Raw genomic sequence first — 27,772 nt, 5'->3', positions numbered from 1 at the left:
TACAAATGTGAATACATGAATACGAACAATCCAAGAAGCTCAATGAACTCCCAATAAGATGAACTCAGAGACCCACACCAAAACACATTACAATCAAACTTTCAGAAGCCGGAGCCAAAGAGAAAATATTGAAAGTATCGAGAGAGAATTGAATCACCACATACAAGGGATCCCAATAAAATGATCAGCACATTTCTCATTAGAAACTTTGGGGAGGCGGGTGGGAAGGGATAAACTGGGAATTCAAGATTTGCAGACACTGATTGGTATATATAAAATAGATAAACAAGTTTATGATGTATAGAACAGGGAAATATATTCACTATCTTGTAGTAGCTTATAGTGAAAAAGTATGAAAATGAATATATGTATATTCATGTATGACTGAAGAATTGTGCTGTACACCAGATTTTGACACAACATTGTAAACTGACTACACCTCAATTAAAAAAAAAAACTTAAAAAAAAAAAGAAAAGAAACTTTGGAGGCCAGAAGACAGTGGACTGATACACTCCAAGTACTTAAGAAAAAAAAAATACTGTCAAGCAAGAATCCTGTATCTGACAAAACTGACCTTCAAGAGTTAGGGAGAAGGGAGAAAAAAAAAAAGAGTGAGGGAGAAATTAAGTCATTCTCGGATAAATAAAAGCTGAAGGAGTTCATGATCTAAAAACCTACGGTGTAAGAAATGCTCCAGGATCCTGTGGGTGAGATGAAAGGCCACAGGCAAAGCCGTCTGCACAAAGATCTCAAAAATGTTAGCACGTGGCCATTATAAAAGCTAGTGCCATTGTAACACTGGTTTATAACCACACTTTTTGTCTTCTACATGATTTAAGAAACTAATACATTTAAAGAAAAAAATTAGTTTAAAGCTAATGTTTGGTTTGTGACTCCTAATCTTGTTTTCTACGTAATTTAAGAGGCATTTAAAAAAATTATTAGTTTATGTTTTGGGGACACAATGTATAAAAATGGAGTTTTGTGACAGCAATGGACAGCTGTCAGGGAGCAGAATTCCTGTATGTTAATGAACTTACAGAAGTAAGTCCCTCCTTATCAGTCATGACTTTGAATGTAAACGATTCAACACTGTAATCAACTACATGGTGTCTACAAGATCCAAAGACAAGAACAGATTGAAAGTAAAAGGATGGAAAAGATACTCCGTGCAAATAGTTATCAAGAGAGCAGAGGCAGCTATATTAATATCAGACAAAACAGACTTTAAATCAAGGAAAGTTTCCAGGAGATAAAGAAGGTTCAATACAGCAAGAAGATACAACAATTATAAACATGCATGCATTTGACAGACCATTAAAATATATGAAGCAAAAACTGATGGAACTGAAGGAAGAAATAAACAGTTCTACAATAAAAGCTGGAGACTTCAATACCCTTCACAAAAATGGATAGAACAACCAGACAGAAGACAAATAGAGGACTTAACACAATAAACCAATGAATCTACTAGACAGGTATAAAACATTCTATCCAACAACAGAAAATACATTCTTCTCAAGTGCACATAGGACATTTCCCAGGATAGACCACATGTAAGGCCATAAACGAACTCACCATAGATTTCAAAAGACATACAGTATACAAAGCATCTTCTCTGACCACAATGGGATGAATTCAGAAATGAATAACAAAAGGAAAACTAACAAAATCGTGGGGAAATAACAAATGGCAGATTTACTAGACAAAAACAACTTTTAACAACACACTTTTAAACAATCAATGGATCAAAGAAGAAATCACAAGGGAAATTAGAAAACACTTAAAAGATGAATGAAAATGAAAACACAACATACCAAAACCTATGGGACACAGTGAAAAGTAGTGCTAAGGGGGGAAATTTATAGCTATTAATGCTTACATTAAGAAACAAGACTTGCAATAACCAATAATGGAAAAGAATCTGAAAAGGAATATGTATCTATATATACATATTACTGAATCACTTTATTACACACCTGAACCTAATACAACATTGTAAATCAACTATACTTCAGTAAAAAGTTGTTTGTTCTGGGGGAAAGAAAGTTGTTATTAATAAGGTGCATTTTAAAACAAGCAAACAAAAAGAGACAAGAAAGGTATCAAATCAACAATCTAACTTTACAACTTAAGGAACCAAAAAAGAAGAACTAACCCTAAAGCTAGTAGAATCAGGGGTATAATAAAGGTTAGAGCAGAGATGAACAAAACAGAGGATAAACATGGTTACAGGTCTGTTCAAGTTTTCTGTTTCTTTGTGATTTAGACTGTAAGTGTTTTGTTTCTAGGAATTTGCCCATTTCATCTAAGTTGAAAGACACTATCCATAGAGTAAAAAGGTAACCCAGAGAACAGGAGAAAATATTTGGAAATTATGTATCTGGTAAGGGATTAATATCCAGAATATACAGTGAACTCCTAAAACTCAACAACAAAAAACAAGCAAATTGATTCAAAAATGGGTAAAGGACTTGAATATACATTTCAGCAAAGAAGATACACAGATGGCCAGAAAGTACGTGAAAAGATGCTCAACATCTTTAGTGAAGTGCAAATCAAAACTACAGCGAGACACCACCTCATACCCACTAGGGAACCAAAACACAAAATCAAGTGTTGGTGAGGACGTGGAGAAACTGGAAGCCTGTGTACTGCTGGTGGGAATATAAAAAGGTAACAGCCACTGTGAAAAACATTATGGTGGCTCCTCAAAAAATTCAACATAGTATTACCATATGGTCAATACTTCCAGGTCTGGGTATATCAGGTGAAAGAACTAAAAGCAGGGTCTTGAAGAGATATCTGTACGCCCATGTTCAAAACAGCATTACTCACAACAGCTTAAACGGGGAAGCAACACAAGTATCTTCAACTGATGAAATGGTAAGCAAGATGGTGTATATACATACAATGGAGTATCAGTCAGCCTTAAAAAGCTACAGCATGGCTGAACCTTGAAGACATTATGCTAAGTGACTTAAGTAAGCCAGTCACAAAAAGACAAATGCTTTGTATGGTTCCACTTACATGAGGTACTTAGAGCAGTCAAAGTCAGAGACAAAGTAGAATGGTGTCTGTGGTAGAGAGGGAAGTGTGGAGTCACTGTTTAATGGGTACAGAGTTACAGTTTTATAAGATGAAAAGAGTTCTGGAGATGTACGGTAGTGATGGTTGCACAACAATGTGAACGCGTTTACCACCACCGAACCGTACACTTCAAGACACTAAATTTTATGTTAAGTGTATTTCACCACCCCCACACACAAATTTTTCTTTTAAACAACACTAGCTCCAGGTAACTTCCTCTGTGTACTGCAGACGTAGTCTGTTCCTGGGAAGCTACATAACAAAAAATAGCCTGTGAGGGAAAAAAAAGCCTGGCACTTAACTCCAAGAAGTAGTCAGCCCTGCTACTTGCAAATAAGACTTCTGTTTGGAACATTATAATGTTCCCAACGTGGATCTGTCTCTCAGCTTCCGGTAGGAGCCCTTACCTCAGAGGAGGAAAGGGCAGACTAAGGTGGGACGAGCATGCAGCCAATCTGAACTGAAGCAGGACAGAAAAATGACAGACGAAAGAAACCCCACAGATAACTGCCCTCTTCTGGGGAAGATAGAGAAGCACCTGTCCCCCCTCCCCGGCCCGGTTACTCAGGAGAGATCAGTGTTGAGGCCACTAGACAGTGACTCTGAGGGAAGGGCTCTGTTGGACTGGCACAGAAGCAGCACCCAAATGTCTCTTTGCCGCAAGAACATTCCACCGTGGGCCCTCACCTGGCCTGCATCCAGCCTTTGGGCCAGAGAGGTTTGACCTCAGCATCCAGAAACGCCTTCACATAGTCCTCCCAGGACTGGGCCTTGCTCCTCTCCAGGTCATAGCTCTCCAGCTTGATCTTCACCACCTGACAGAGCAGCTCCCTGAGGAGTGGGCAGAAGTCAGAAACTGCAAACTATGCCGAAAGTTTCTTCAAGGTTTCAATCCTGTGCTTTCAGCAGCCCTGACTGAAGTAAATGACTCTAACCTTCATTAGAAATACTCAGACCTTGGCCCCACACGCCCTCCCCTGAGGCAAGCTCCCAGTTTGGGCACACCTGATTTCATCGTTCCACTGGAACTTCTTCCGGGGCCCCATTATCCTCCTGCCCCCCTTTTCTTCATCTTCTTCCTCATCAGAACAAACCCGTTCTCTCTGCTCCTTGTCTTTCTCCTCTTCCAGCATCCTAGGGGGTGGACAGAATAAGTAGGACCCTTAGGTCACCACAGAGCTGCTTCCTCCTGCCCCCAACTCCTGCCCCTCCCCATTCCGGCCTCAGGACTTCTAAGAAAAGGAGGTGAGAATGCTGAAGGGAGCCATGGGACACACTTACTTAGCGACCTTGGCTTGGGTATGTGCCTGGCATTCATCCTGGTACTTGGCCATCTGCTCTGGCATCGCCCTGCCAATGGCTTCCTTAAGCTTCTGGAGAGGCTCCTTCAGACGCCCCCCCTATGCAGAAAGCAGGACATATCACAAGTCTGGTTTATGCATCACATTTTTTGTTTTTGTTTCAAGCTTGTTTTTTTTTTTAATTTATACATTTATTTTACAACACCATATTTTTAAAACTGAACTATAGTTGATGTACAATATTATACGTTACAGGAATACAATATAGTGATTCACAAATTTTTAAAGGTTATACTCTATTTATAGTTATTATCAAATATTGGCTATATTCCCCATATTATACAGTACATCCTTGTAGCTTATTTTTTTAAAACATATTTTTACTGAAGTATAGTCAGTTTACAATGTTGTGTCAATTTCTGGTGTACAGCACAGTATTTCAGTCATACATGAACATACATATATTTGTGTTCATATTCTTTTTCACCGTAAGTTACTACAAAATATTGAATATGGTTCCCTTTGCCATACAGTATAAACTTGTTGTTTATCTATTTTATATATATTAGTTAGTATCTGCATATCTCGAACTCCCAATTCATCCCTTCCCACTCCTCCTTGGAGCTTTGTTTCTTTAAGCCTTTTTTTCTGTTTTTAATGGAGGTACTGGGGATCGAACCCAGGACCTCATGCATGCTGAGGATGCGCCCCACCACTGAGCTATGCCCCCACTCCTTGTAGCTGATTTTATACCTGATAGTTTGTACCTCTTAACTTCCACCTCCATCTTGTCCCTCCCTCTCCCCTCCTCACTGGTAACTAATTCCTTCTCTATGTCTGAGTCTGCTTCTTTTCTGTTATATTCACTAGTTTGTTGTATTTTTTTAGATTCCACATGTAAGTGATATCTTACAGTATTTGTCTTTCTCTGTCTGATTTATTTCACTTAGCACAATGCCCTCCAAGTCCATCCATGCTGTACAGCAGAAACTAACACATTTAAAATCAACTTACTTCAATTAAAAAGCAAACATAGAATCAACCAACCCATTTAAAATATGGGCAGAAGAACAGAGCAGACATTTTTCCGAAAGAGGAAATGCAGATGGCCAACAGGAACATGAAAAGCTGCTCAAAATCACTAATAGCAGGGAAATGCAAATCAAAATCACGAGACACCATTTCACACCTGTCAGAATAGCCATCATCAAAAAAAGAGCCAATAACAAATGTTTGGGATGATGTGGAGAAAAGGGAACCCTTTACACTGCCGGTGGGAATGTAAATTGGTGCAGCCATTACGGAAAACAATATGGAGGTTTCTCAAAAATCTAAAAACAGAACCACCATATGGCCCAGCAATTCCACTCCTGGGCAGATATCTGAGAAAAACAAAAATGTTAATTCAAAAAGATACACACACCCTGCTATTAACAGCAGCATTATTTATAACTGCCAGGACTTGGAAGCATCCTAAGTTACACATCTCTTCTTAGACTGAAGACACATGACAGGAATCATTGCAGGAGGCAGTGCAGCAGCACAGGTGGCACCTGCCCAAAGCCAGGGGCTCCACTGCAAAGTCACCCACCTGTTCACAGAGGTGCAGTTTTCGCGCGCGTTTGACCAGGGTGTCCTTGCTGCACGGCAGGAAGGAAGCAAGGTAGGCGTACACCCCGGAACGAATCTGGCTGCTCAGCTCCCGGGTCTGTGCCTCTATGCTGAAGAACAGAGCAGAGTTATTGCAGCTCCTCTCGTCATCAGGGCGCCCCACCACGGAGGGGAAAGCCGGCAGCCAAGAGCAGGCCAAACCTTCTCTCGCTGGTCACACAGCGTAACTGAGCGGCCAATCAACAGACCTCCAGCAGTGACCAAACTCAATGAACTTGGCTAAAGTGGATCAAGACTCTGAGGTCAAAGGCAAGACCAAGTCAAAAGTAGCCAAGAAAACAGAGCCCGAGAAAACAAGCTCTGAAGCCCCGAGTTTCATAAACAAAGAAAACGTAAAAACTTTTTAAACTGGAAAGTAATCAAGTTACTTGGAACCAACAGGAAATACTTTCTAGCAGTTTCCTTTTTCCTAGTTCCCAGTTCTACCCGTGTTTAGGTGGTCAGTGAGATCCCCATGCCTCCTGCGTCCCCCTCTCCACGAGCAGAGCACTGTGTGTCACCAGTCCCCCGAGCTCTCTGCACTTGGCATGCTCCAGCAGACGCTGTGGACACAACCTCTCTCTCATCTGCGCCAACTCTCAGGGGCTCTCTACAGCCCAGGCTTCCTGACCCAAGTGTCCAATCCCCATCCTGGCCAGGCAAAGATCTTTGCTAGAATATTCCCTAGCCTCGACAAGTACATGTGCAAAATCCTCAGCTGTTGAGCAGTAAGTTTCCTCTGCTACATGACACAACCCGGAGAGAAGCTGGCAAAGTTGGAGGGCCAGATACAAAGGATCTGGTTTGGGTTTATATGTGTGGGTTTTCCTTTTTCCTTTTTTTCCTTTTTTCTGCTTTTTAATCCAATTCATACAATGTGGTATCTCAGAGGTTTGGGTGTTTGGGAGAAGTGCTGTAGGATGATGACCTCTGGCCTTGGGAGCAAAACTGTGAACAAGAAGAGAAGGACCAGGTATGCAGAGGAGAGCCCCAGGAGGGCAGGGCCCTTGCTTGCACCAAGCTGTCTCTTACTTTCCTCAGAGATGGGCAAGCAACACCTCTCTCCTCTCATTTCATGCTTACACTTCCCACGGAGTCCTCCTCCCCCGTGCCATGACCATTATACGTACAGCGTTCTAATAACGTCTGCTGCCTAAGATCAGTAAGGTCTGTCGTGTCCTGGAGACAAACATTTGGTGTCCTCTGCCCCCAGCCTTTTTTAAAAGAATAAAACAATAAAAACCAATTTTTTAAATCTCATCAGCGTTTTCTAATCTCACAGTAGTTCAAGCGTACTCCCACTTTCCCCTGGCCTGCTGAACCCAGCATGTTAACAGCAGATACAAAGAAACAAAAGATACTCACTCTAAGAGGACGCCATTAACATCCTGGGTGAAGAACTTCTGTCTGCTCTCCCCCTCAGCAGCTCTGGCAGCCTGGTTCACAGCAGACAGTAACATCTGTTAGTGCGCTTCCCCACGGCCCGCACACTCACCCACAGGCACAAAAGCCGTCAGAACACCTGCTGATAAAATCTCATCACGCCCTTCCTCCCCTACTCAGCCCTAGCACAGATTAAGTTCACCTAATAACTACCTGATCCTGAAATGGTATACCCAGCTCTCTTCATATGCTGCTGAAGCATCTACGGACGGTCCCTTCTTCCCAGGACTTGAAACAGCAGTCACATAAAAGAAAATCAGAGTCAAGGCAATCATGAAGCAACTGGTCCAGCCAGCTAGCTAACTCCTGTGCCCAGCACTCACTTCATCATATAAACTGTCGTGAGTTGGAATTTCTATGTATCTACAGTACAAAACAACCAAGAACGTTAACAAACTTGTAAGATTTGAAGGCCTTTATCCATCAAAATAACAACAACAACAAGTAATATGCTGCTTTAGCATTTAAGGACTGTAATTCTTTTTAAATTCATAATCTACTTACAGTATATTACAAATTCTACTACTCAGACTACTGGAATAACTAACGTATCTGACTACCTGTTAGCACAAGATAGAGCAGGTTATACTATGCAGTGTTTTGTTTCCCACGAGTACACAGTTAACACCCGGGATCGCAAGGTTGGCAACCTCTACAGCAACCACCGTAGGCACGATGCACAAGGGAGGAACGCAAACTGCAAAAGTCTGAACCAGTGGTTCTCTCTTTGGCTGCACACTGGAAGCACCTGGCAGCTTTCCCCCACGTTAGACCCATCACATCAGAATCTCTGGGGATTACTATTTTCTTTAAAGAGGCCCAAGTGTCAGTACTCTTTAAAAGTGAAACCTAATGCTGCACACCAGAAATTGACCCAACACAGTAAACTGGCTATACTTCAATTAAAAAAAAAAAAAAGTAACTCTGGTAACGGGCATGCAGAGGATCGAGAACCACTGATCTAAACCTAAGAGTTGCTGGACCAAAGGCTTTAGGCAAAATAAAATTTCAGGCTTGATACATAATAATGATGGCAAACAAAGACATTAAGGTGACTGAAACAAAATGATTAACCCTGATCAACTCGCTGAAGCAGCAGACACTGACAGCCACCCCACGCCTTCCTCTCACCCCATGTGCCTTCCTCTCATGGCATCCTCTGGGTCCTCCGCTGACCTCTGACTCCATCCTGTCTCCTCCACTAGCTCCTCAGCTGCAGGTGGACTGTAAGGTTCTATCTAGAACCCTCTTCACATAAAAGCATCTCCCCCTCAGCCTCAAAATAACACAAATGCATGTAGGTCTCTCAAATCTAAACCTCTACCCTACACCCTTTTTTCTAAGCTCTGGATCAGAACTTCCAATTACTTCTACGAATGAATGACTGACCCTCTAGTTTGCAAACTCAACTTGCCCAAAACCAAAGCCACTAGCTTCTGCTCTTCCTCCTGTGTTCCTACTTCTCGTAACAGTACTCCTTCCCTCTTAAATCCTTCCACTCTTTTTTAAGCCCTTCAGCAGCTCTTCCCAAGCAGAGAATCAACCCAAACTCCTCTACCTGGCATTTAGGGTCCTCTAGGTCCTGGCCCCAGCCATCCACTCCAGCCCGCATCTCCCACATAACCAGGGGTCCCTGTTATCCACCAATTCGCCCATAGTCAGCTCTGTGCCCTGGCTTCTACAGGCCATCTTTCCCAGGAGGCTGGCCAAGCCTGTTGCCTCCAATTTGATTCTCATTCCTCCCTGAGTCTGACTGTCCACCTGGCTACCCAGCAGGCCACCCAAACATCACAGAGCTTATTTCATCCTGCTCTGTCCCACAGTCAGGTGTGGTCCATTTGTACAAGCTCATGAAGAACAAGAAGTGAATGTTACCCATCAATACATTCCCCACCACTGCCTACTAACAAATGTCAGCTGAATGGATAAATGAACAGATACCACTGAAAAAATGAAAACTAGAGGAGGAAAAGCTTAGTACCAAACAAAACCTGCAGAGGACATGCAAAACTCAAATTCCTGCAGATCCCTCAGCTAGAGGCAAACACAGAGGCCTGAGATGACAGGGGGTGAAATGGACAGATGGAAAGGGAACAAAGAAAGGGCGTCACTGTAACCCCTTCACCTGCCACTTCCTACACTGTCAGAGGATATGGAATTCCACCGGGGCACCCTTAATGTATGGGGATTATGATTTTTGTTGTGATGAGAAAACAAAACTGAGTCATTCTTTCACTTGAGCTTACACACTGCTAGTTATAAGATGCAGAAGCACCTCCATGTTAATTAAATCTAATTAATACGTATTTCAAATTCCTGTCAGACCTGTCAACAGCTTAGGTTTCCAATCAAATTTTATCTTTAGGTATCAGCCATTTCAGAAGCTTTCTAGCTATATAATTTTTTAAAGTTTGCTTTTTCTTGATGCCTTTTGAAATGTGTGTGTATGTGTGCGTTTTTTTTTTTTTTTTCCTGATGCCTATTGAATCATGCAGACCACTATCTCTGAGGACCTGGTTTCATAATGAAAATAATTAGTCAAGTGCTGCATTTTTAAATAAATCTAATTAAAGGATATATTTTTGATAGTCTTTCAGAAAGAAGTGAGATCTCTCAACCCTAAAGAGACGCACCTTTGCCCAAAGAGTTACATGAATCAATCAATCCTAAATTAACCAGGATATGACATTAAACCAAACCATGCTGACCATATCATGCTGATTTACAACAGTCCCAGTAGCCTTCTGATGAGCTGTTGCATTCATCATAAGCAGCCACGTGTCACAACCTTACACTGTACCTGTTTTTGCCTAAATAGAATGAAATCTGGCATGACTTTCTTTTTTAAAAAGACCAAACAAGTTGGGGTTTTTTTCTACCTTATTCTCCTTGGATCCATGTCTCCCTGGTTTTGCAATACAGGGTTCTAACTGTAAAGGAGGGTAAGCAGTGAGCAGGTAGAGGGGTGGGTGACGCTGGATGTTTCTTTTCTGTCTTTAGTATCATTTCCATTTTATGTCTGACTAAAGAGGAGCAAAACAGGCCTGGGTCATCTGTACGGAGCAGGCTGAGTAGCTGCCACAACAACAGTAACCTGAAGGGGTGACACACCTGAGCTTTCCAACAACCGAGACAAAAGGTACAAAAGACACAATCAACACACATTAAAAGATAAAGAGGGAAAGGCCATCAAATCAAAGCACCGGGTTGCCTGGGGCCCATAAAAATGTGCACCACGAGGGAGCAAGAAGTGGAAGAGGAGCTTAACCTGAGAAGAGAACAGTACACACTGCTGGGGCACCCAAGGTTGCTCTCTCAGAGCACCTCTTTAATGTATGGAAGTTTTCAAATATATTTTTAAGTTTTAAGTATCACATCTAGTTAGAAGATAAATCTAATTTTTGCTTCCCACAGCAAAACTCTTTCCCTGAGAGATCAATACACATCAGATCAGAATCCGCTTAAGGACTGTGGCGGACTGCAAACAGGACCACAGACTCCTCCCCTCCCAGCACGTGCATTCCTGCACGGAGAGGTGGCCTCTAGTTCCCCAGCCCTCAAATCTGGTTTGCACTGGGGACTCATTTATCAATACAAAGTGGCAGAAGCGAGTGGTACACACTACTTCCAAGGCTAGATCATGAGGGCCTTACAGCTTCCACCTTCGCCCTCTTGAAATGCTGCCCTGAGACCGTCATGCTCTGAAAAGGCCCAGGATGAAAGACAGGAGGAGAGAGAGGCCCTCCCATCCTGGTGGTCCCAGTGCCCAGCCATCTTGCCAGCTGAATGCAGCCCCAAGAGAGAGCCCAAGCAGGACCAGAAAACAAACTGCCTGGCCAACCCACAGAGTCAGGATAAACGAGGTGCTGTTTGAAGCCACCAAGTTGAGGGGGCGGGGAGGCGCAGTTTAGACAGCAGTAAAAACTGATACATGTATCATCTAGGGCCAAGACTTAAAATCTAAACTATTACAAAAATAAAGGAAATAAGACAGAAAAACAGAAAGGGAAGAGGAGTGAAAAAGTGAGAAACACATAAACACTGCTAATGTTATAGTTATATACATCAAGTTTAATTTAAATATTAAAAATGCAATGAAATGTCCAGTTCAAGATCTAGGACAGGGATTCTTATTGAGGATCCAAACATCCACGCATGGCTTTTGAAATCATACGCAATTTTGTGTACACAGGCATTTCTTTCCCTGGGAGGATTATCTTTCCCAGCAGATTCTCAATAGGGCAGGGTCTGCCCTAGAGCCCTCGTGCACACTATGCGGGAGGCTCCAAGTGCCCCAAGTGCAGGGCCCTGGTGGGAACGGAGCAGCTGGGGATCCTTTGGAGTGTCATTAAGTAAATTTCTAAAATAAGCCTTCTTTTTCATGCAACCATTAAAAGTAATGAGGGCTTTACAATAATATTTATTAAGTGAAAAAAGCAGGAAACAATTATTCACAACTATAATTACAACTGCATAAAAACACATACACAGAGGCTAAAAATGAATATGTAAAGTGAAAATAGTTTTCTGATTGGCGGGGTGATAGGTAATACCCATTTGCCACCCCATTTCTCGAGTTTCTTCATGCTGTTACAGGAGAAGGGCCAGGTGATGACTATCAATTTCACACTTGAACATTACTTTCAAGCCAAAACAGCAATGTCTCCTGGTCACCACCTCCTCACCAGGCCTCAAGTCTACCTTACCTGTGGGATCCTGAACCCTGTCCCCATCATGCCCAAGAGACAGCTGAGACTCAGCAATCGCTGAGGAAGGACAGCTTGCTCAGTGTCCCTAAAAGGACTCCAGAAAGTGGAGATTTTCTGGACTCGCCACCCTATGCCCTTTCACATTAAGCAACTTTGTTTCCACTAGATTTGTCCATCTCTCTCAAGACAAAGAAATGAGTCTAAGTTATCAAACTAGAACACAACCTTTGGTGGGAATAGGGACACATCCAAGAATTGTTTTTGTCTTTTCTCTAAAAAAACGGATGGCTCCTGCCACACATACCTCACTTAGCTCACTCAACAAGGCTTTCAGAAGCTACAAAACAATCTGATTACAAACGGAGCAGTGAGAAGAACAAGGAGTAATGTTTTTCAACATAAATTCTGAGAGCAAGTACAGGACAGTATGCTCAAATGTGCCAAGTTCAGATTAAACTACTTCCCCCTTAGTGTCCTGTTCAGATACACTCTGAATCCTGACAGGGCATAATTCATTTAAATTGTCACATCCAAATAGAAGGCTGTGCACGTTCTCCGAGGATGGACTAGAGATCTGAGTTAAGACGTCTCATTTAACTCGTGCTGTATTCACATATTTTGGGGAAGTGAGAAAATCACTTGTAGTAGTGGTTAACATTTTGCCCTGCACTAAAACAAAAGAGATACTATATGCAACAGTGACTCTGAAACACTATGAGAATCACTGGTTTAAAACTTGAGCTACAGGGTATACATGCCCCCCCAGAGCTGTGTCACAAGTCATGGTGTCTAAGGTAAAATGTTATTTTAACTAAAAGGTAAATGTCATCATAATGAATGACCTGTGCTTGGTTCAGAGTCAGTATCTGTGTATTACTGAATTGACAGCCCCCAGAGGAGGGGAACACAGGAGCAATGTCTGCTATATTCTGAAGGCTGTCATTGTTTTTAATGGGGCATGGACAGCATTTATGGTTCAGCTCCCTTTTATTTATCACAATTTAGTATTCCTATAATCACTACCTGACACTGGTTGGTGATGTGCAAATCCAGGGAGCAACTAAACCCAGCGACAATTAAGTATATGCCCCGTATCTATCTAACATATGCCTGCAAACTTTTATGAATTTTCAAAACCTTCAAAAGATTACTGAAAAGATGGATCTCTGCCTCAGCTGCCTGCTGCCAACATTGAGTGTCCATCTATTACACAAAAGGAAATATACTCTGACAGGCAGAGAGTGGAAAGAGAAAATCTCTCCAGAAGAAAGTAAGCTTTCCAGGACTGAAGGATCCATGAAAGGCCTAGAAATGATGCCTGACAGGCAGAGCTTACCCTGTTGCCTCACTAGGGATGAGAATAGAGCTTGGGAGAGCTGACACTGGAGCTGCCCACTCACTAAGGGGTGCTCTGGGCTGTGAGCTTCGAGTGGTTCAGGACCAACATCGATCGGCCCAAACCATTTCCAGGAGAGCCCGGCCACTCTGTCACCATACCTGAGCCAGCTCCTTAACGCGCTTCTCCAGGGGCGCAGGCAGGCCTTCGGGAAGGGAAGAGGGCTGCCTGAATTCCTGGTCCAGTCCCACCCCAAGGGAATCGCTTTCATCATCCATATCACGGAAAGGGCTTCCTTCTGGAGATTCACTGAGCAGCTGCTCCAAGTCCAAGTCAGTCAGTGAGTCCATGGCAGTGGCCGCCTGGAGCAAGTCGTTGTCAGAAGTGGAGCCAAAGAGCGAGAGCAAGGGGTCAGAGGTGCCCTCCAGTTCCCGCAGGCCCTGAGCTTCCGCTGCTGAGACCGCTACAGGCTTGTGCTCTTCGTCCCTCTTTCTCTGAGCCTCTTTCTCCTTCTGAAATTTCTTCAGCATCTCTTTAACACTCAAGGCCCCAGAATACTTCTTTTTCTTCTTCTCCTTACTGGCATTGAGGGCTGTGAAGCTGTAAGTAAAGGAGAAACTGGTTACTAAGGCTGCAGTACCCCTGAAAAGGGAAATGCACAGAGGGACTTCAGCCCTGCTCCCAACGCAATGGTCTGGGAACCTCAGTCACAAGTCCACCCTGTTACTCCTCCTCCCTCTTCTTGGCATGTGGAGCTCCTTCTTGCTGAGACCAAAGCTTGAGATTTAATACAGGTTAGCAAAACAGCGTTACAAAACGCTACATATCCGATGGGTTTTTAAAAACCACAGCCAGGCTGAAATAAAAGCGGGGGCAAGAAAGACATTTCAAGGGAGAAAGCGGAGCAGAAGAGAGCGGCAGCAGCTTGAAGGGCAGCTGGGCTGAGACTGAGTGGGGCAGCAGAAGCAGGACCAGAGAAGACACAGGGGAGCACAGAGGAGAACTGGGGCAGAGGAGGGGTGCCCAAGAGAACAAGAAACATCAACAATCACAGTGACAGAAATAGCTGCCAGCACTAACAGTGGGACAGAGAGGACTCAGATGTCTGACACAGAGACGTGAGACTACTGGCTGCCCACGTGGCACTGTGGGAGGTGTGAGGGGGACGGAAGGCCAGGCCCTGCTGCCTCTTCTGAAGCTGTGAGGAGGAGGGCGAGTCAGCTCCCAGGTGTCCTGCCCTAACAGTTCAGATTTCATCCTAGCAAAGAAGCTGCTGCCTCTCACCCGGCTTTGGAAAACTTGGACTTTTTCGATTTCTTCTCCTTGTCATAAGTGTCATCTTTTTTCTTCTTCTTTATCTTCTCACCACCTTCCTTCAACTTCCGCTTCTGAGAATTAAAGACAAGGCACAGTTACACGGCTCCCTAACTCTGGGAGCAAGTGCACTACACAGCACTGGCCTTGCTCCGCCCAGGGTACATCCTGAGAGCTGTCTTACTTCCTTCAGGAACAAAAGCTTTCAGATCGGGCCTTGGACCACAGACCTGCAGGTCAGTGCAGCATCCCCACTGACAGTGGCTCCTGGGAACACCTGGGCCTCAGGCGACAGAGGCTGAAGCCTGAACTGTTTCTGGTTTAAAACGAGCTGTATGAGGGCCTACCTTGAGTTTAAACACACCGGCAGTGGCAGATAGATTTCAAAATAAACTTATCTTAACTTGTTTTCGTTGGGGTGACAGCCCTGGGAACTGAAGTCCTCTACATGTCTGCAGAAAAGGCTAGTGCAAACTCCCCTCACTCCACACCCTTCACTACCCTCGTCCCCGCCCTGGGACCAACTCAAGAAACAAATCCCTGCCGAGCCTGCTGGGACACAAGTGTGGATATAATGACTGAGACCTCCAGGTTCACGGCACCTCGCCACGGCACACGCATGAGAACGGAACTGCCAACCTCGGCACGGCTCATGCCTTTCTGCCAATTTCCTGAGCCATCCTAAATCAGCACGTATCTGGCAAGTCCCCTACAGGTCTTATAAGGTCACAAAATAAAGAACTTCTGAAATCCCAAAGCGAGCAACATTCTAACCTTTGGAGATTTTTTCTTCTTTTCTTTTATGAAGTCATCCTCAGATTCTGATGCTTGTCTAAACTGCAGGGTTCCTGAATTAATGTAAAATCCTCCATACTTTGTAGTCAAAGAAGCAGGAACAAGCTCATCATACTGAAGGGGGGAAAACAAACCGTCAGCTCCAGGGTCTGGCACTACCATCCAAAGGTGCAGAGCTCATCTTGACAGAGCAGCCGTGACTATGTCTCTCTGTCACATTTCAGACGGCATGCTCAGATATGCTTCTGGTCTATCACTAATGTCCGAGTTAGAAGGTGTTTTGGACAAATCTGATCACCATTTTCAGAGTGGGAGCCAAGGCCCAGATCAAGGTGTCACTTCCTCTCCCGTCAGTGAGGCTGCTTCCTCGAGCTAAGGGCAGGTCCACTCTGACTCCACCCCCAGCCTCCGGGCACTGTCGGCCGGCGGGCGCAGTGGTTCCCACTGGGCATCTTCACGAACTACTTACCGCCTCAGAGTTATCGATGAAGGAATCGGACTCATCATAACCATAACCCATATCAATCAAGTCTTGTATTCGGTCTTTTCTACGTTTCTTTCCACCCTAAAATTGAAAATAGATCATATGCTTCTTTTTTCTTGTAATTATGGTAAGACTACCAAGCATGAGCTCTAGGTATTGCTACCATAGTTACCCTTTTAACAAATTTCTAAGTCTAAGGACACAGGCTTCTTTTAATACACAGAATTAATTGTTGCCTTGAACTCCATCAGCTAGTGACGGAAGGGTGTAAAGCCCTGGAACAAGCTCATACTCCACCCCCTCCCAAAACCTCCTTCCTTGAAGACCTTTTAAAATCGAACAGACCTGTAAATAGTGAGAATAAAGTGGCCTAAGACAGAAGAAATAACTAAATGGCTTCATATGCTCTGTATTAAAACATTTATTCTCAGAATAAATTCTAAGGGTAAAAGCCCTTCTCATTTATTTATCCACTTAGCTCCACACACGAGCTGCTCCTGCATGGGTTTTTGTACCTTAATGTATTTGTTTAATAATTACATTCTGTTCTCTCCAAGCTCTACACTTGTTTCCACATCAGTGTTGATAAACCACTAAAGGAATATGGAAACGTCTGTAAATCTCCCCCACTCAACAAGGTTAAGTTCTGTTGTCCAAGAGAGCAATCTTACATATTTTTCTTCAAATTTCCGGGCAAGGGCCTCCACTTTATGCCTTTCCTTTTCTTCATCATTGAAAGGATCTGAGAAATCTTTCTTCTGTAAAGAGACCATTCCCACAAAAATAATAGTCACAAAAGAATTCCCATAATGCTATTCACAGTACCTTCACTGACTACTCAACACCTATAAACTGCATAATAAAAACTGTTTTTCAAAAAAAGACAAAGTAGAAATATGCTACCTTTCCATCAGTGTTTACCTTACTTGTTTAAGAAAGTAAAATTTCCATCCATGAGATTCAACAGAACGTGATTAAAGCCCACCATCGCCCACTGTCGTGCCAGGTCCTGCAGGGCCCCAGACAGGGCAAAGGGCCTTCAGTCAGGAACGTTCAACCCACGTAGACTGTGTTCCGTTATAACTCGTTTCCTCTGTAATCTTAAAAATTATCTTACGCATTTAAAAACACTATTCTAAGAAGGGGTCCATAGGCTTCACCAGATTTCCAAAGCAGTCAATGGCTCAAAAAGATTAAGAACCCACAGAAGTAGTGTAAGTTCTTGAGAATACTCTGCCTTATTGGTTAGAACAGTGGTATGAACTTGCACCTCTCTCAGTGCTACCAAAAGTCACACCCAAGTTCATAGCATTGCCTTTCCTTAGAAGGTAAACAGAAGGAGCAATAGAAGGATCAATAATCTCTTCCCTCTCACTCTAAATACTCACTCCAGATACTTTCAAGCAGTTTTCCAAAGTTTATTGATACTCTATAAACCGACTCTTGCATTTTTATGGAGTAAATTTTCCAGAGTTGGATCTTAAGCTTCTTTGGCATGGAATCTTAATTTTAACAAAAGACTCCTGTATCAAACACACTTAAGACTTTGGAGTAGTCTAAAAAATATTGGATGTTTGTTTGAAAACAAAATTCTCTTATCCCACACTTCCATCTCTGCCTACTGAAATCTCACTCAACCATAAAGGATCAGTGAAATGCTTTAGGGTATACATGTAGAATGGAATGCTATACAATGTACATACTATAAATGGTCTTTAAAACAGCTCGTCTGTATATTCTAATTTCTCTACAATGATCGCATATAATCTAAGTGGTTCAAATAATTTTAGGAAATCCCACCAATCTGGAATAGCACTGGATTTAATGTGCATTCCTTAATGCTCTGTGAACAGTAGTCATCCACTACTTCTTGAGTGTATGAGGATCCACTTCTGTCTCAACACAGCATCAAGAACGTGAGCTCTCTCTGTCTAAGCCCTCCAGGACCCACATTTCTACCAGACTTAAACAATTACCACGCTGTAACTCCTGTTACCTGTGTTGTATAATTCTCCTAAAACATCTACAAGATCGCAGAGTTCCTTTGAGGCTGGCACAGCAGCTTCACCACCTTTATACAGTCCTCAGCACAGAGCCTTCACATTGTGAGAAAGACATGCTTAATGAGTTAATACGTGAATGTGTCAGATTACATTGTGCTTTGAACACTGCAGAGTAGACATGATGAGCCAGGAGTTCTGAACCTGAAAGCCAGGAGTGAATCCCCTGAAACTGGATCCAAAGTATTCTGTGTAGGCCCCATGCATTTTTCTGAAATCAAGGAGGGCATCTGAACCCCACAACTGGTGAAATCAGAGCACTGGGGTTCTAATTTCAATTAATCTACTGATTTGGTTTGAGCCCATAAATAAGCACTTTAACCCATCTCTGCTACTTCCTCTTCCTCTCAAGAAAGAAGATACTATTCCTACTTTGGAAAAGCATTTGTGAGTGGATCTGAGATGTCTTTTTCTCACCCCGCCCATTGGCCATCATACAACAGACTGACCCTTGGCACAGACTCATTTGGCTTCCATTCTGCCAATCAGATCTTTATCAAGGAAACACATTTTTATCTGAGTAAAGAAAAGTGTATAATCCTTCTAACCAAAGGCACTCACCCCACACAGCACACTCATGGATTAGACTGAAGGAGCACTGGCCACTGAGGCAATCTGCCGGAAACTGCACCTGCATGAGCTCATCGACCCTCAGACATGCTGTAAGCCAAGTACTCGTCTAATCCCACTGCACTAAGAGCCACTCTACAGGTAAAAATGCTGCAGGCGCAGGCCCTTACTAACCTTTCCCTCTGAGGCTAGCCTAGTGCATTTATATGAAATACAATAACATGAAAAACTGATCTAAGCTGTTACAAATCAGGGCAGTGGTTACAACTGAGAGCCAAGGTAGTATTTTGGGAGGGCCGGAGGAGGGTTTCTGGTACCCTGGAAAATGCTGTATTTTGTAATCAAGGTGCAGGTTACATGACTGTATGTTGGTGAAAATCCATCAAGTTGTGTATTTATCATATGTGCACTTTTCTTATGTATACAATTCAGTTAAAAAGTTTATAAAAAAATTTTTACAATGTTAATGAGTTGCTGAAACATCAGTAATAACTAAAGCCGGGTGATGGGTACCTGGGGGCTTATTATGCTGTTCTCCCTACTCTATACCAGTTTGAGAAGTTCCACACTAAAAAAAGTAAAACCAATCTGCCAGGAAAATAAATAGATTCAAAGAATCAAACAGATTCTCAAAAGCCCTAAAGGCTACAATTCAATTCTGGTATCAAATAAAAAAAAGTAAAACAAAACCCACAAAAATAGGTTTCTATTCATCCAGATAAAGAAGCTATACAGATTACTGTGTTTAGACGAAATGAGCAGTCGTGTCCTTTCTTGTCTGTCCTTATATTAGGCTGAGTGAGATTCCCTGAGAAGAGCGAAATGCCCAGCATGAAATTCCAGCACCGAAAAGCCAGGGGCTGGGTCACATTTACACGTAACATTTATAGCCTTGGCATTAAAAATTTGTTATTCATATTAATCAGCCATAATTCAAATCACATATTTTCTCTAGCATAAAGCAGGAAAATGGTTCTAAAAAGAATTCTATCCCTTCCTGCCAGAGGCAAAACCCAGCAAACCTTGTGCCTGCTTTGTGCAGAAGGCCAAAGCCTCTCCAGCGTTGCTTCCTTCCACCCTCTGGAAGCCCCATTCGCACGCACTGCCCTGAGTGTTAGATCTGCGGAGTGAGCCTGAGGCCACTGGGACGTACCTTGTCTGTGGGCTGAAGTCCTTTCACCTTCCCTCGTAAGTTCTTCACCAGCTCTGGGTAGAAGAACTCTGGGCAGCGCTTATGATCCGGCTCAAAGAGGGTAAGTGTAATTCGAACGGCTGCTGCAGCCGGTTCGCAGTCCTGATGCTGCTCCGCTCCCCCAACCTCCTCTTTCCGGGATTTCTTCAAAAATGCAGGATTCAGAGAACCTGGGAGAGAGGTGAACTGGACCCTGTGGGGCTCCGACATGGCTACCAACAAGTCTTAGCAGGTGTCACTGCATGGCTTCTGTTAACATTGAAAAGAACAGCCAGGTCAGAGCAAGATGGTAAAAATGACTTTTTTCTGTTCAGTTATACAGATTTAAGTCAAAAAGAATTTCACTGTCAAGAAGAATCATTATTAAATTTATCTTAATTACCATTTACTGATAAATACTATTTATCTTATACATATAAATTTTCATATAGATATAAAAAGCACCCCAAATCCTATCATCCAGAGATAATCACTGTTTAGCATGCTTCTTTCCAGTCTTTTTTCTATGCACATTCACAAGATCCTTGACATTAGAGAACCTATGCTGACAGAGTCTGAAAGAATCCTCAGAATTGCAAAGAATCCTCGAGAATACTGGGGGTTTTTTCTTTTAATTTATCCAACACCTTTTTTTTCTTCTTGCTGAGAATAATCTTTCTTAAAACTTCTTTATTTTCATTACCAGCAGTTTACTTTCATGTAGGGCCATTCTTCACAATGACAAAGTTTTTATCAGTTTACAGAGGTACTGCCTACTCAGGGGGTAAGTAAGACCAGTGTCTCGGGGCTTCCGGGGCTCACTTCCTAACACCAGCCTCTCACCACCCAAACCTGGGCCTCAGCAAAGTGACAAATTATCACACGCCAAAGACCTTCAAAGTTGCTTGGAAATGGTGAAAGTATACTGTGAACTCCAGAATTCCAAGGGTTTACAAAATAGAAATATGTAAATCACACTGTATGTACTGTGCGTGCTTCATATGTTAATTCAGTGTCCTGCCTTTTAAAACTCACATTCTATCACATCAATAAAAATATTATTTATAAACATTCTTCAGTTTACAAAGAATTGTATGTCATTACAGTCTTGTTTATATATGAAAAATGATAGAAGCAACCTGGAGTCCAGCATTAAGGGAATAGTTGAAAAACACAGCTTTTTTTATTGATTTGTAAGGGCTTTTAATATATTACAGATATGTAACATGGATGATAAATATGTAATACCTGTCATACCTCTTTTTTTTCTGCTTTGTTATTTACTGTTTAATTTTACATAGAGTGAGGTATGATGAAAGAAGAAATTTTAACTTTTAATGCAGTTAAAACTAGGCTCTTTTCCCTTATGGCTTCTTCCATTTCTTTTATGCCTAAAATCTCCTCCTCCAACCAAATAATTCTTCGTAGAAGAGTTTACCCATTCTTGTTTTACAGACACATTTTTCACATTGAACTCTTTAACCCAAGTTGAATTTACTATAAGGTGAGAGGTGAGGCTCTAATCTGGTTTCTTCCCAGCATCAAAGTCACCAAATAATCCCTCTTTTCCCTGCTGATTTGGCACAAGTCCTATATACCATAAGGTCTATTTCTGAAATCTATCCCACTATACCCATTCAGTATCTAGACTCCTTAACCAGTACAACGTAATTTTAAAAAATTCTATGATTATATTTTAATAACTTAAAGATTCACCTTTATTCTTTTTCTTTTAAAAGTAATACTAGTAACACTTGGCTGTTCTAGTCTATTTATTATTTCATATCAATTTTAAAATAATTTTGACTAGTTCCCACAAAAATCACACTGTATTTTGATTATAAATGAATCGTAAGTGTGAATTACTTCAGGAAGGTTTACATATGTCCTATATATCCACATACATTATGTGTATTCATATACAAGTAATATTGACTCTTCCTATTACAACCAGAAGATTTGTAATCTCTAAGACTAGGTAGGGGAATAAAATATCTAAAAATGAAGAGTTAATTCTAATTAGGAAGGAAAGCAACTGGCAGCAAAACAGGTTGGTGGTGCAAAAGACCATCATGCACTAATATGTCTAAAGAAATTCTCCTAAAAGAAATTTTCAAGGCCCCCAGACACATTTATGATGCACTGGGTTGTGAAAATAAATGCCAGCTGAAAGGTGAAGGCATTCATAAAAGAACGCGAAGTCTCACTATAAGAAGAGAATCTACAAGTTAACCAACCGATGGGATGCAGGAAGGTCATCTTAGAAGTGGGCAATAGGTTCCTGCCCTGTTCAGGCAGTAATTTTAAAATGTAACCTTATCTTGACCCAAATTTTAGATAGTGTAACTTCAATCCACCTAGATGGTAAAAATGCTTCTCTTGGTTGTGTGAGTGACTTTGTAGGCCTGAGAAATTATAGAAATAAAGGCTAGAAAACAAGTAAATCAAACCTATAGCATATTAACACTTAGATTTTGAATTAAGTTTTATAGTCATCATGATAATTGCGGTTGACTGGTACTAAGTCATTTGAAACATTTGAGAGAATCAGACATATTAGTGAATATTACTTACAATGCTTAAGGAAATATAACTAAATTTGAAAGTGTGCTTTTAAAAGACCTAACATTTACATATTTATCAGACTTAACAAGAGTTAAGTTCATGGAAAGATTTTACTTTTAAGTTTACAAGTTCACTGTTTTAGAATTTTGAAGTATCTGAGAGAACAAGCATATAAACTTTAAATGCAGGTTAAAATATTTAAGGGAATTAAATTTCATAAAAAGAGTTCATCGTTTAGGGGAATTTAATCTGTTAAACTGATGCCTTAATTGAAATTCTGTCAAAAATCAAGTATATTAATTTTTATGTAAACATTCTTAGATTTATAAATAAAACAAGGTTTGTCAATAAAGCTAAAAAAGCTTTAAAAAGCTAAACATTTAAATACTCAATTTTAATGAGCTGAACATTATTCTAAATAAAAGCACAGTATTCTACAAACAAAAGCATCCTACGTAAAAAACTTAAACCGATGTTATCCAAGAAATACTAGCCTCCTGTTGTATGTCAGATTATTCCCAGGAGTGGTATTTGTTTGTTGTCATGCACCCTCCTTATCATATTTTCAAACTGGTGAAATGTAGGAACACTAACAATTTTATATGCTGATTTTGTAATTAGTCTCTTCAATAAACTCTTATTTTAATAGTTTTCTCTTACCTTTTTCAAAATAGTCTGTCTTATTGTCCACAGAAATGAGAATTTTGCCCCTTCCTTATGAAAAATTATGTTTTATTTTTGTTTCATATCCTATTGCATTGGCTAGAACTACCAAAATAATAATTAGACAATATATTCTTTGCCATGTTCCTGACTAACGGGAATGTCCCCAGGTCCAGTGTGATGTTGATTTAAGATTCATATATTTTATGAAACCCTTAAAATACCTTTCAATTTCTCAAAAATAAAGAGTTTTTAAGTTAGGACAGTATGTTGAATTTTATTACTTCCTGGAAACTTAAATATGCTTTAAATGATCAGTTCATCTTCAAAACAACACAAAACAGTAGATGACAGTTTCTTAAACTAGCTAAGTGTACTTTGGGGAAACTGAACTCCAAAGAAAAATCAGGCTGCGGACAAGCCAGGTCGCTAAAAACACGCTTACAACAAGTCTCCAAATAACAAAACGCCTATGGGAGATGCGTGTGCACCTGCTACCTTTTCAAGCAGGCGATGACTCAAGAGCCCGGTTCTAAGTCAAGTCAATAATTGACTTAAGACTCTTTGTCTACAACTGGGACCTTCACACTTTCTCATTTTCTACCTGAGATACTTACGTTTAGGGAGACGCTGTGCTGAACTACTGTTCACAGTTCCCCATTCAATGGTTTTAGTTCTAACGTACTGAAACTATGCCCGGCATCTGCCTTCCTGTTGTAACAGTCTGCTCCCAACTTCCCTAAAAGTGTCAAACTACAACAAGGCTTACGCGAAGAGCCCGGTCCCGACTAAGACACGAACCTTTGTCCCCGGCGCGACGCAGGCTATGGTCCCGCGGGCCGCACTCGTTCCCCCGTGGCCGTCCTCATGCCGGCCCGGGAGCCCGGGCTGCGGCGCTGCTAGCAGCCGGCCCCCGAGCCATGCCTCCCGGCGGGCGGCCGACCCACCCCGCGGCCCATGGCCGGGTCCCCGCGCGCCCGGGGAAGCCTCGCCGGCCGTGCCGCCGCGCTGACCCAGGAGGAAGTGGAGAGACGCCGGCTCCACGTCCGCCGGGCAACTCGGGACCTCGGAGCGAGCAGCACTTCACCCCGGGAGAACTTGCGGGGCGGACGCAGGCTCAGAGCCGCTCCCCGGATGCCGACCGTTAGAAAGCGCGCTCCGAAGGACCTGTTCGCCCCCCGGGCGCGGCCACGCACAGCCCGCCGAACGCGGGGCCCCGGGCGCGGGCGGAGGCTGGCTTCCAGGCCGCGCCGAGGTCCGTCAGGGCAGCTGCCGGCGCGGCGACGCCGTCAGCCCCGGGGCCCGCGCGGCACTAACCGCCGTAACCGAAGCGCCGAGAGGGAGGGGGCTGGAGACCAGGGTCCGGGGGCGGGGCGGGCCGCAGGACCGACTTCTTCGCTCACTCGGCCCGCCGCACCATCACCGCCGCCTCAGACCGCGGCGCATTCGTTGTCGCGAGCCGGAGGGAGGGGGAAGGAGCCGGGAGTCTCAGGTCCCCGGCGCGCGGAGACCGCGGCGCCCAGGTCACGTGCCGCTCGGTCAGCCAATGAGCCCGGGCGGGCGCAGTGACGTCAGGGCGACGGCGTGGCTGGTTTCGGCCGGCCCCCGTCACGTGGCCGGGCGCACTCCAATGGGCGGCGCCGCGGCGACCTGATGTTCCCGGCGGCCCGTGCGTCGGCGGTGGTTGGGTGGTAAGATGGCGACTGTGAGTCTGCGGCTCGGCGATTTGGTGTGGTGAGTCCGGGCGGCCGGGGCCGAACGAGGTGCGCCGAAGAGCTGCCTCCCTGGGCGTAGGGTTCGCGGCCCGCCCCGGGGCTGCCTTTCTATGCGCTCCAGGTCGCAGATAGAGGGTGAGACGAGGTGCCGGCGCTGGAAACGACGCCGGGCGGAAGGGGCAGCCTGGCCCCGGGGGACTGAGGCCGAGGGTGGCCGCGGCGGGCCCGGCTCTGAGTCCCGAGGCCGCCCGGGGAGGGCTGCGCTCCGGACTCGGACGCCAGCGGCCACTGTGAGAGCAGTGCCCCGCGCCGCGCGGCTCCCGCGGACGCCCGGTCCTCGCCTCGGGGTCTCACTGGGGCTCCCGGGAAAGCATGAGAGCCTGGGAGCCCGCGGGACCATCTCGTCCGGGCAAGCCCATCGAAACCCGCGTTGCAGTGGAAGCGACCTGTGCGGGCGGCTTGTTTGGGGCTGTCGAAACCGGACTGTTGGCGCTGCCCTGTGAAGAAATGGAGGGGGGACTTCTCCTTTACTACTGAAGGCTGAGCAGTGACCAGTGCCTCCTTGGTGCCTCTCGTGGTCTGTTTCTGTGTCCCAGACAACCGCCCGAACGAAGACTGACTGTCGTCGCCTCCCTGGAGCTGCGTAGCTCATTTCTCGACCCAGAGGAAAGGCTTCCATTAGCATTTGTCAAAGCCGGGCTGGTGAATTAAACCAGACTTTGTAAGGGGAAGTCTGTGTTTACAGAGCAGACTGCCCCCCACCCCCGTCTTGTCACGAGGACGCTCTGGACAAACGACTCTTCATGGTTTTTTCTTTTTCTGTATTCCTTGTCACCAGAAGAATGCACATACCTTACGCACATAAGTCTACAATTTTGCTTTTTATTTCTGAAGGGTTTCAGCCTCTTGGGTCCAGCTGTGGAAGCCACATTAAGAACTGCTGGTTGCCAGCTTTTGTTCTGGCACCTGAGGGTGCAAGTGGAGATTTAGGAAAATAAATTGCATGTTGAGTGGGTTGAAGGAGATGGACTGGCTTTTCCAGGGCAAATGCTGACTGTTTGTGTTTTCTCTAGGGGGAAACTCGGCCGGTATCCTCCTTGGCCGGGAAAGGTGAGTGTCTTGCACTAAGGGAAGACATCTGAAGTTGGGTTTGAGGAGGCAGAGCGTGTTAAGATGCAATCCTCTCAATTTTTAGCATTGAGTTAAACTGGGCCTTTTCAGATAACACTCAGAATGTTTTTTCTCTCATATCAGTTTATTTAGAAAATGCAATATAAACCAGGTCATTTAATCTGCAGTAAATTATTTCTCGAATCAGAAATGGCTTGTGGTACTCTTTTGACCCTTAAAATCCATTCTAACGTGAATTTAGCTTTGCATCTAAATCTAATGGAAGAGAAGAAAATACATTTTCCAGGAAGAAAGAAATCTAAATGTAGGTTAGTGAAAAGTCAAAGTATTTTTGTCCCAACTAAGTTTAAATCTTCTTTCCATTTTACCATATGTGCTGCTCCAGTACATCTTTGCAGAAGTTGGCATTCCACATTTTGCATGAGGCAATCCCTCATAGCTTTCCAAATGTTCTGTTTTTATATTCTTGCTAGGAGCCCAGGAAATGCCTTTAGGCTGTCTCTTTGCATTATGGCATTTTCAGTGCCTCAGTTGTTATTCTTTGTCACTGTTACCTGTTTCGACTCTTCCTGCCCAGGAATATTTTTAAGAGTGTCCTCTACATTTCTTTAGTGATGACAGGGCCATGTTGCAGGGGATAATGAAGTTGGTTTTAGTTTTAACTTTTTAAAATATGGTCATTCTTGTAAAAGGAATATTGTTCCCACTAAACACTGTCGTGGATGATAGATGTAGGACTCTTCTAGAATATTAGCATACATGTATTGCATTATCTCAGTGGAAAAGTACCAGATTTGGACATAAACTAGGCCCTGGGTTTGGTTTTCTTTTGTTACTTAAGATACTCTCCTTTTGTTTTATTTCTCTCTTTTTCTTACCAACTTACAGCTATGGGAAAAAACCTTTCTTTCCCTTTTATTCCCTAGATTGTTAACCCACCCAAGGACTTAAAGAAGCCGCGTGGAAAGAAATGCTTCTTTGTAAAGTTTTTTGGAACAGAAGATCAGTGAGTAGTGCTCACCACGAGTTTCACTGTCCCTTTGTTTGGGTGTTGCCCTGGGTGCAACTGCTTTGTGAATATTCTAGGGATCCTGGTTCACTCTTATTGTAGTCTGTAAGAATGGCATGTCATTCTGGCTTCATACCTAAATAAAAGGAGCTATTCTTATCTCCCACAGATTGTCCTGTGCAGCTGTCCTGGGGCCAATAACAGTGCTAGTCAGGTGGGAACTAGGGCTCACCGCCTTCTAAATATGATAATCTCATCGAGGTAGTTTCTCATATCTCTACCCAACTCTACAGGCAGTTCTTTTTAAAAGGGTCAGATTTGGTTCTTTTAATGGTTCTTTATCGTTATGGCTTAGGCATGAATTATAGAGAGAAAGCTAAAATTTCATTCGTCTTAATAAAAGTCATTGTGTAACCTTACTCTTGTAAAGCTAGATGACTTGACCTAACATTGTAACAGTAAAGCTTTTTAACCAGATCCATCCTGGATTGAAATCAGGACTATTAATTTGATATTCTTTGATAGGCCATGTACGAAGTCACAGTGAGGGAAGGAGTGTGAATTTACTTGAGTTTCCAGTGGTGTGTTTAGCTTTCTCATCACTCCAGCAAGTTGATTACCTGGGTCTAGATAGATGGTTTGCTTTCTTAAAGTAGTTGTGTTTCTGTTTATGATTCTTAGGAGAAAATGTAGCTTTGGCTTTGAAAAGTGTCTGTGACTTTTCTGATAAACCTAATACCAATAGTTGAAATACATGTTTCTAGA

The 27,772-nt window shown here is 43.3% G+C and overlaps 2 protein-coding genes across 8 annotated transcripts in view; one reads left to right on the top strand and one right to left on the bottom strand.

Annotated features, from left to right (window-relative positions):
* The window catches only part of UBN1 (ubinuclein 1), a 37,316-nt gene extending 12,644 nt beyond the window's left edge, over nt 1–24,672 (bottom strand). Inside the window, 12 exon segments of the mRNA XM_014551805.2 lie at nt 3,779–3,922; nt 4,097–4,225; nt 4,373–4,491; nt 5,984–6,113; nt 7,408–7,478; nt 13,692–14,130; nt 14,815–14,918; nt 15,619–15,753; nt 16,109–16,204; nt 16,795–16,881; nt 19,907–20,194; nt 23,954–24,672. Coding sequence (XP_014407291.2) covers nt 3,779–3,922; nt 4,097–4,225; nt 4,373–4,491; nt 5,984–6,113; nt 7,408–7,478; nt 13,692–14,130; nt 14,815–14,918; nt 15,619–15,753; nt 16,109–16,204; nt 16,795–16,881; nt 19,907–20,155 — 1,703 coding nt within the window. The 5' untranslated portion in view covers nt 20,156–20,194; nt 23,954–24,672.
* Nucleotides 24,673–24,765: 93 nt separating this feature from the next.
* Nucleotides 24,766–27,772, top strand: part of GLYR1 (glyoxylate reductase 1 homolog) — a 30,392-nt gene continuing 27,385 nt past the window's right edge. For 6 of the 7 annotated variants that reach the window (XM_032460308.1, XM_032460306.1, XM_032460304.1 and 3 more), the window contains exons 1-3: nt 24,766–24,886; nt 25,941–25,977; nt 26,925–27,004. In XM_032460308.1, coding sequence (XP_032316199.1) covers nt 24,849–24,886; nt 25,941–25,977; nt 26,925–27,004 — 155 coding nt within the window. In that variant the 5' untranslated portion in view covers nt 24,766–24,848. Of the gene's footprint in view, nt 25,003–25,940; nt 25,978–26,924; nt 27,005–27,772 lie in introns of all 7 variants that reach the window. The other variant, XM_032460305.1, reaches the window with a different exon arrangement.

This window comes from Camelus ferus, chromosome 18, assembly GCF_009834535.1.
Source record: "Camelus ferus isolate YT-003-E chromosome 18, BCGSAC_Cfer_1.0, whole genome shotgun sequence".
NCBI lineage: Eukaryota > Metazoa > Chordata > Mammalia > Artiodactyla > Camelidae > Camelus > Camelus ferus.
The sequence above is the reverse complement of the archived record's forward strand: the minus strand, read 5'-3'. Positions and strand labels throughout refer to the sequence as shown.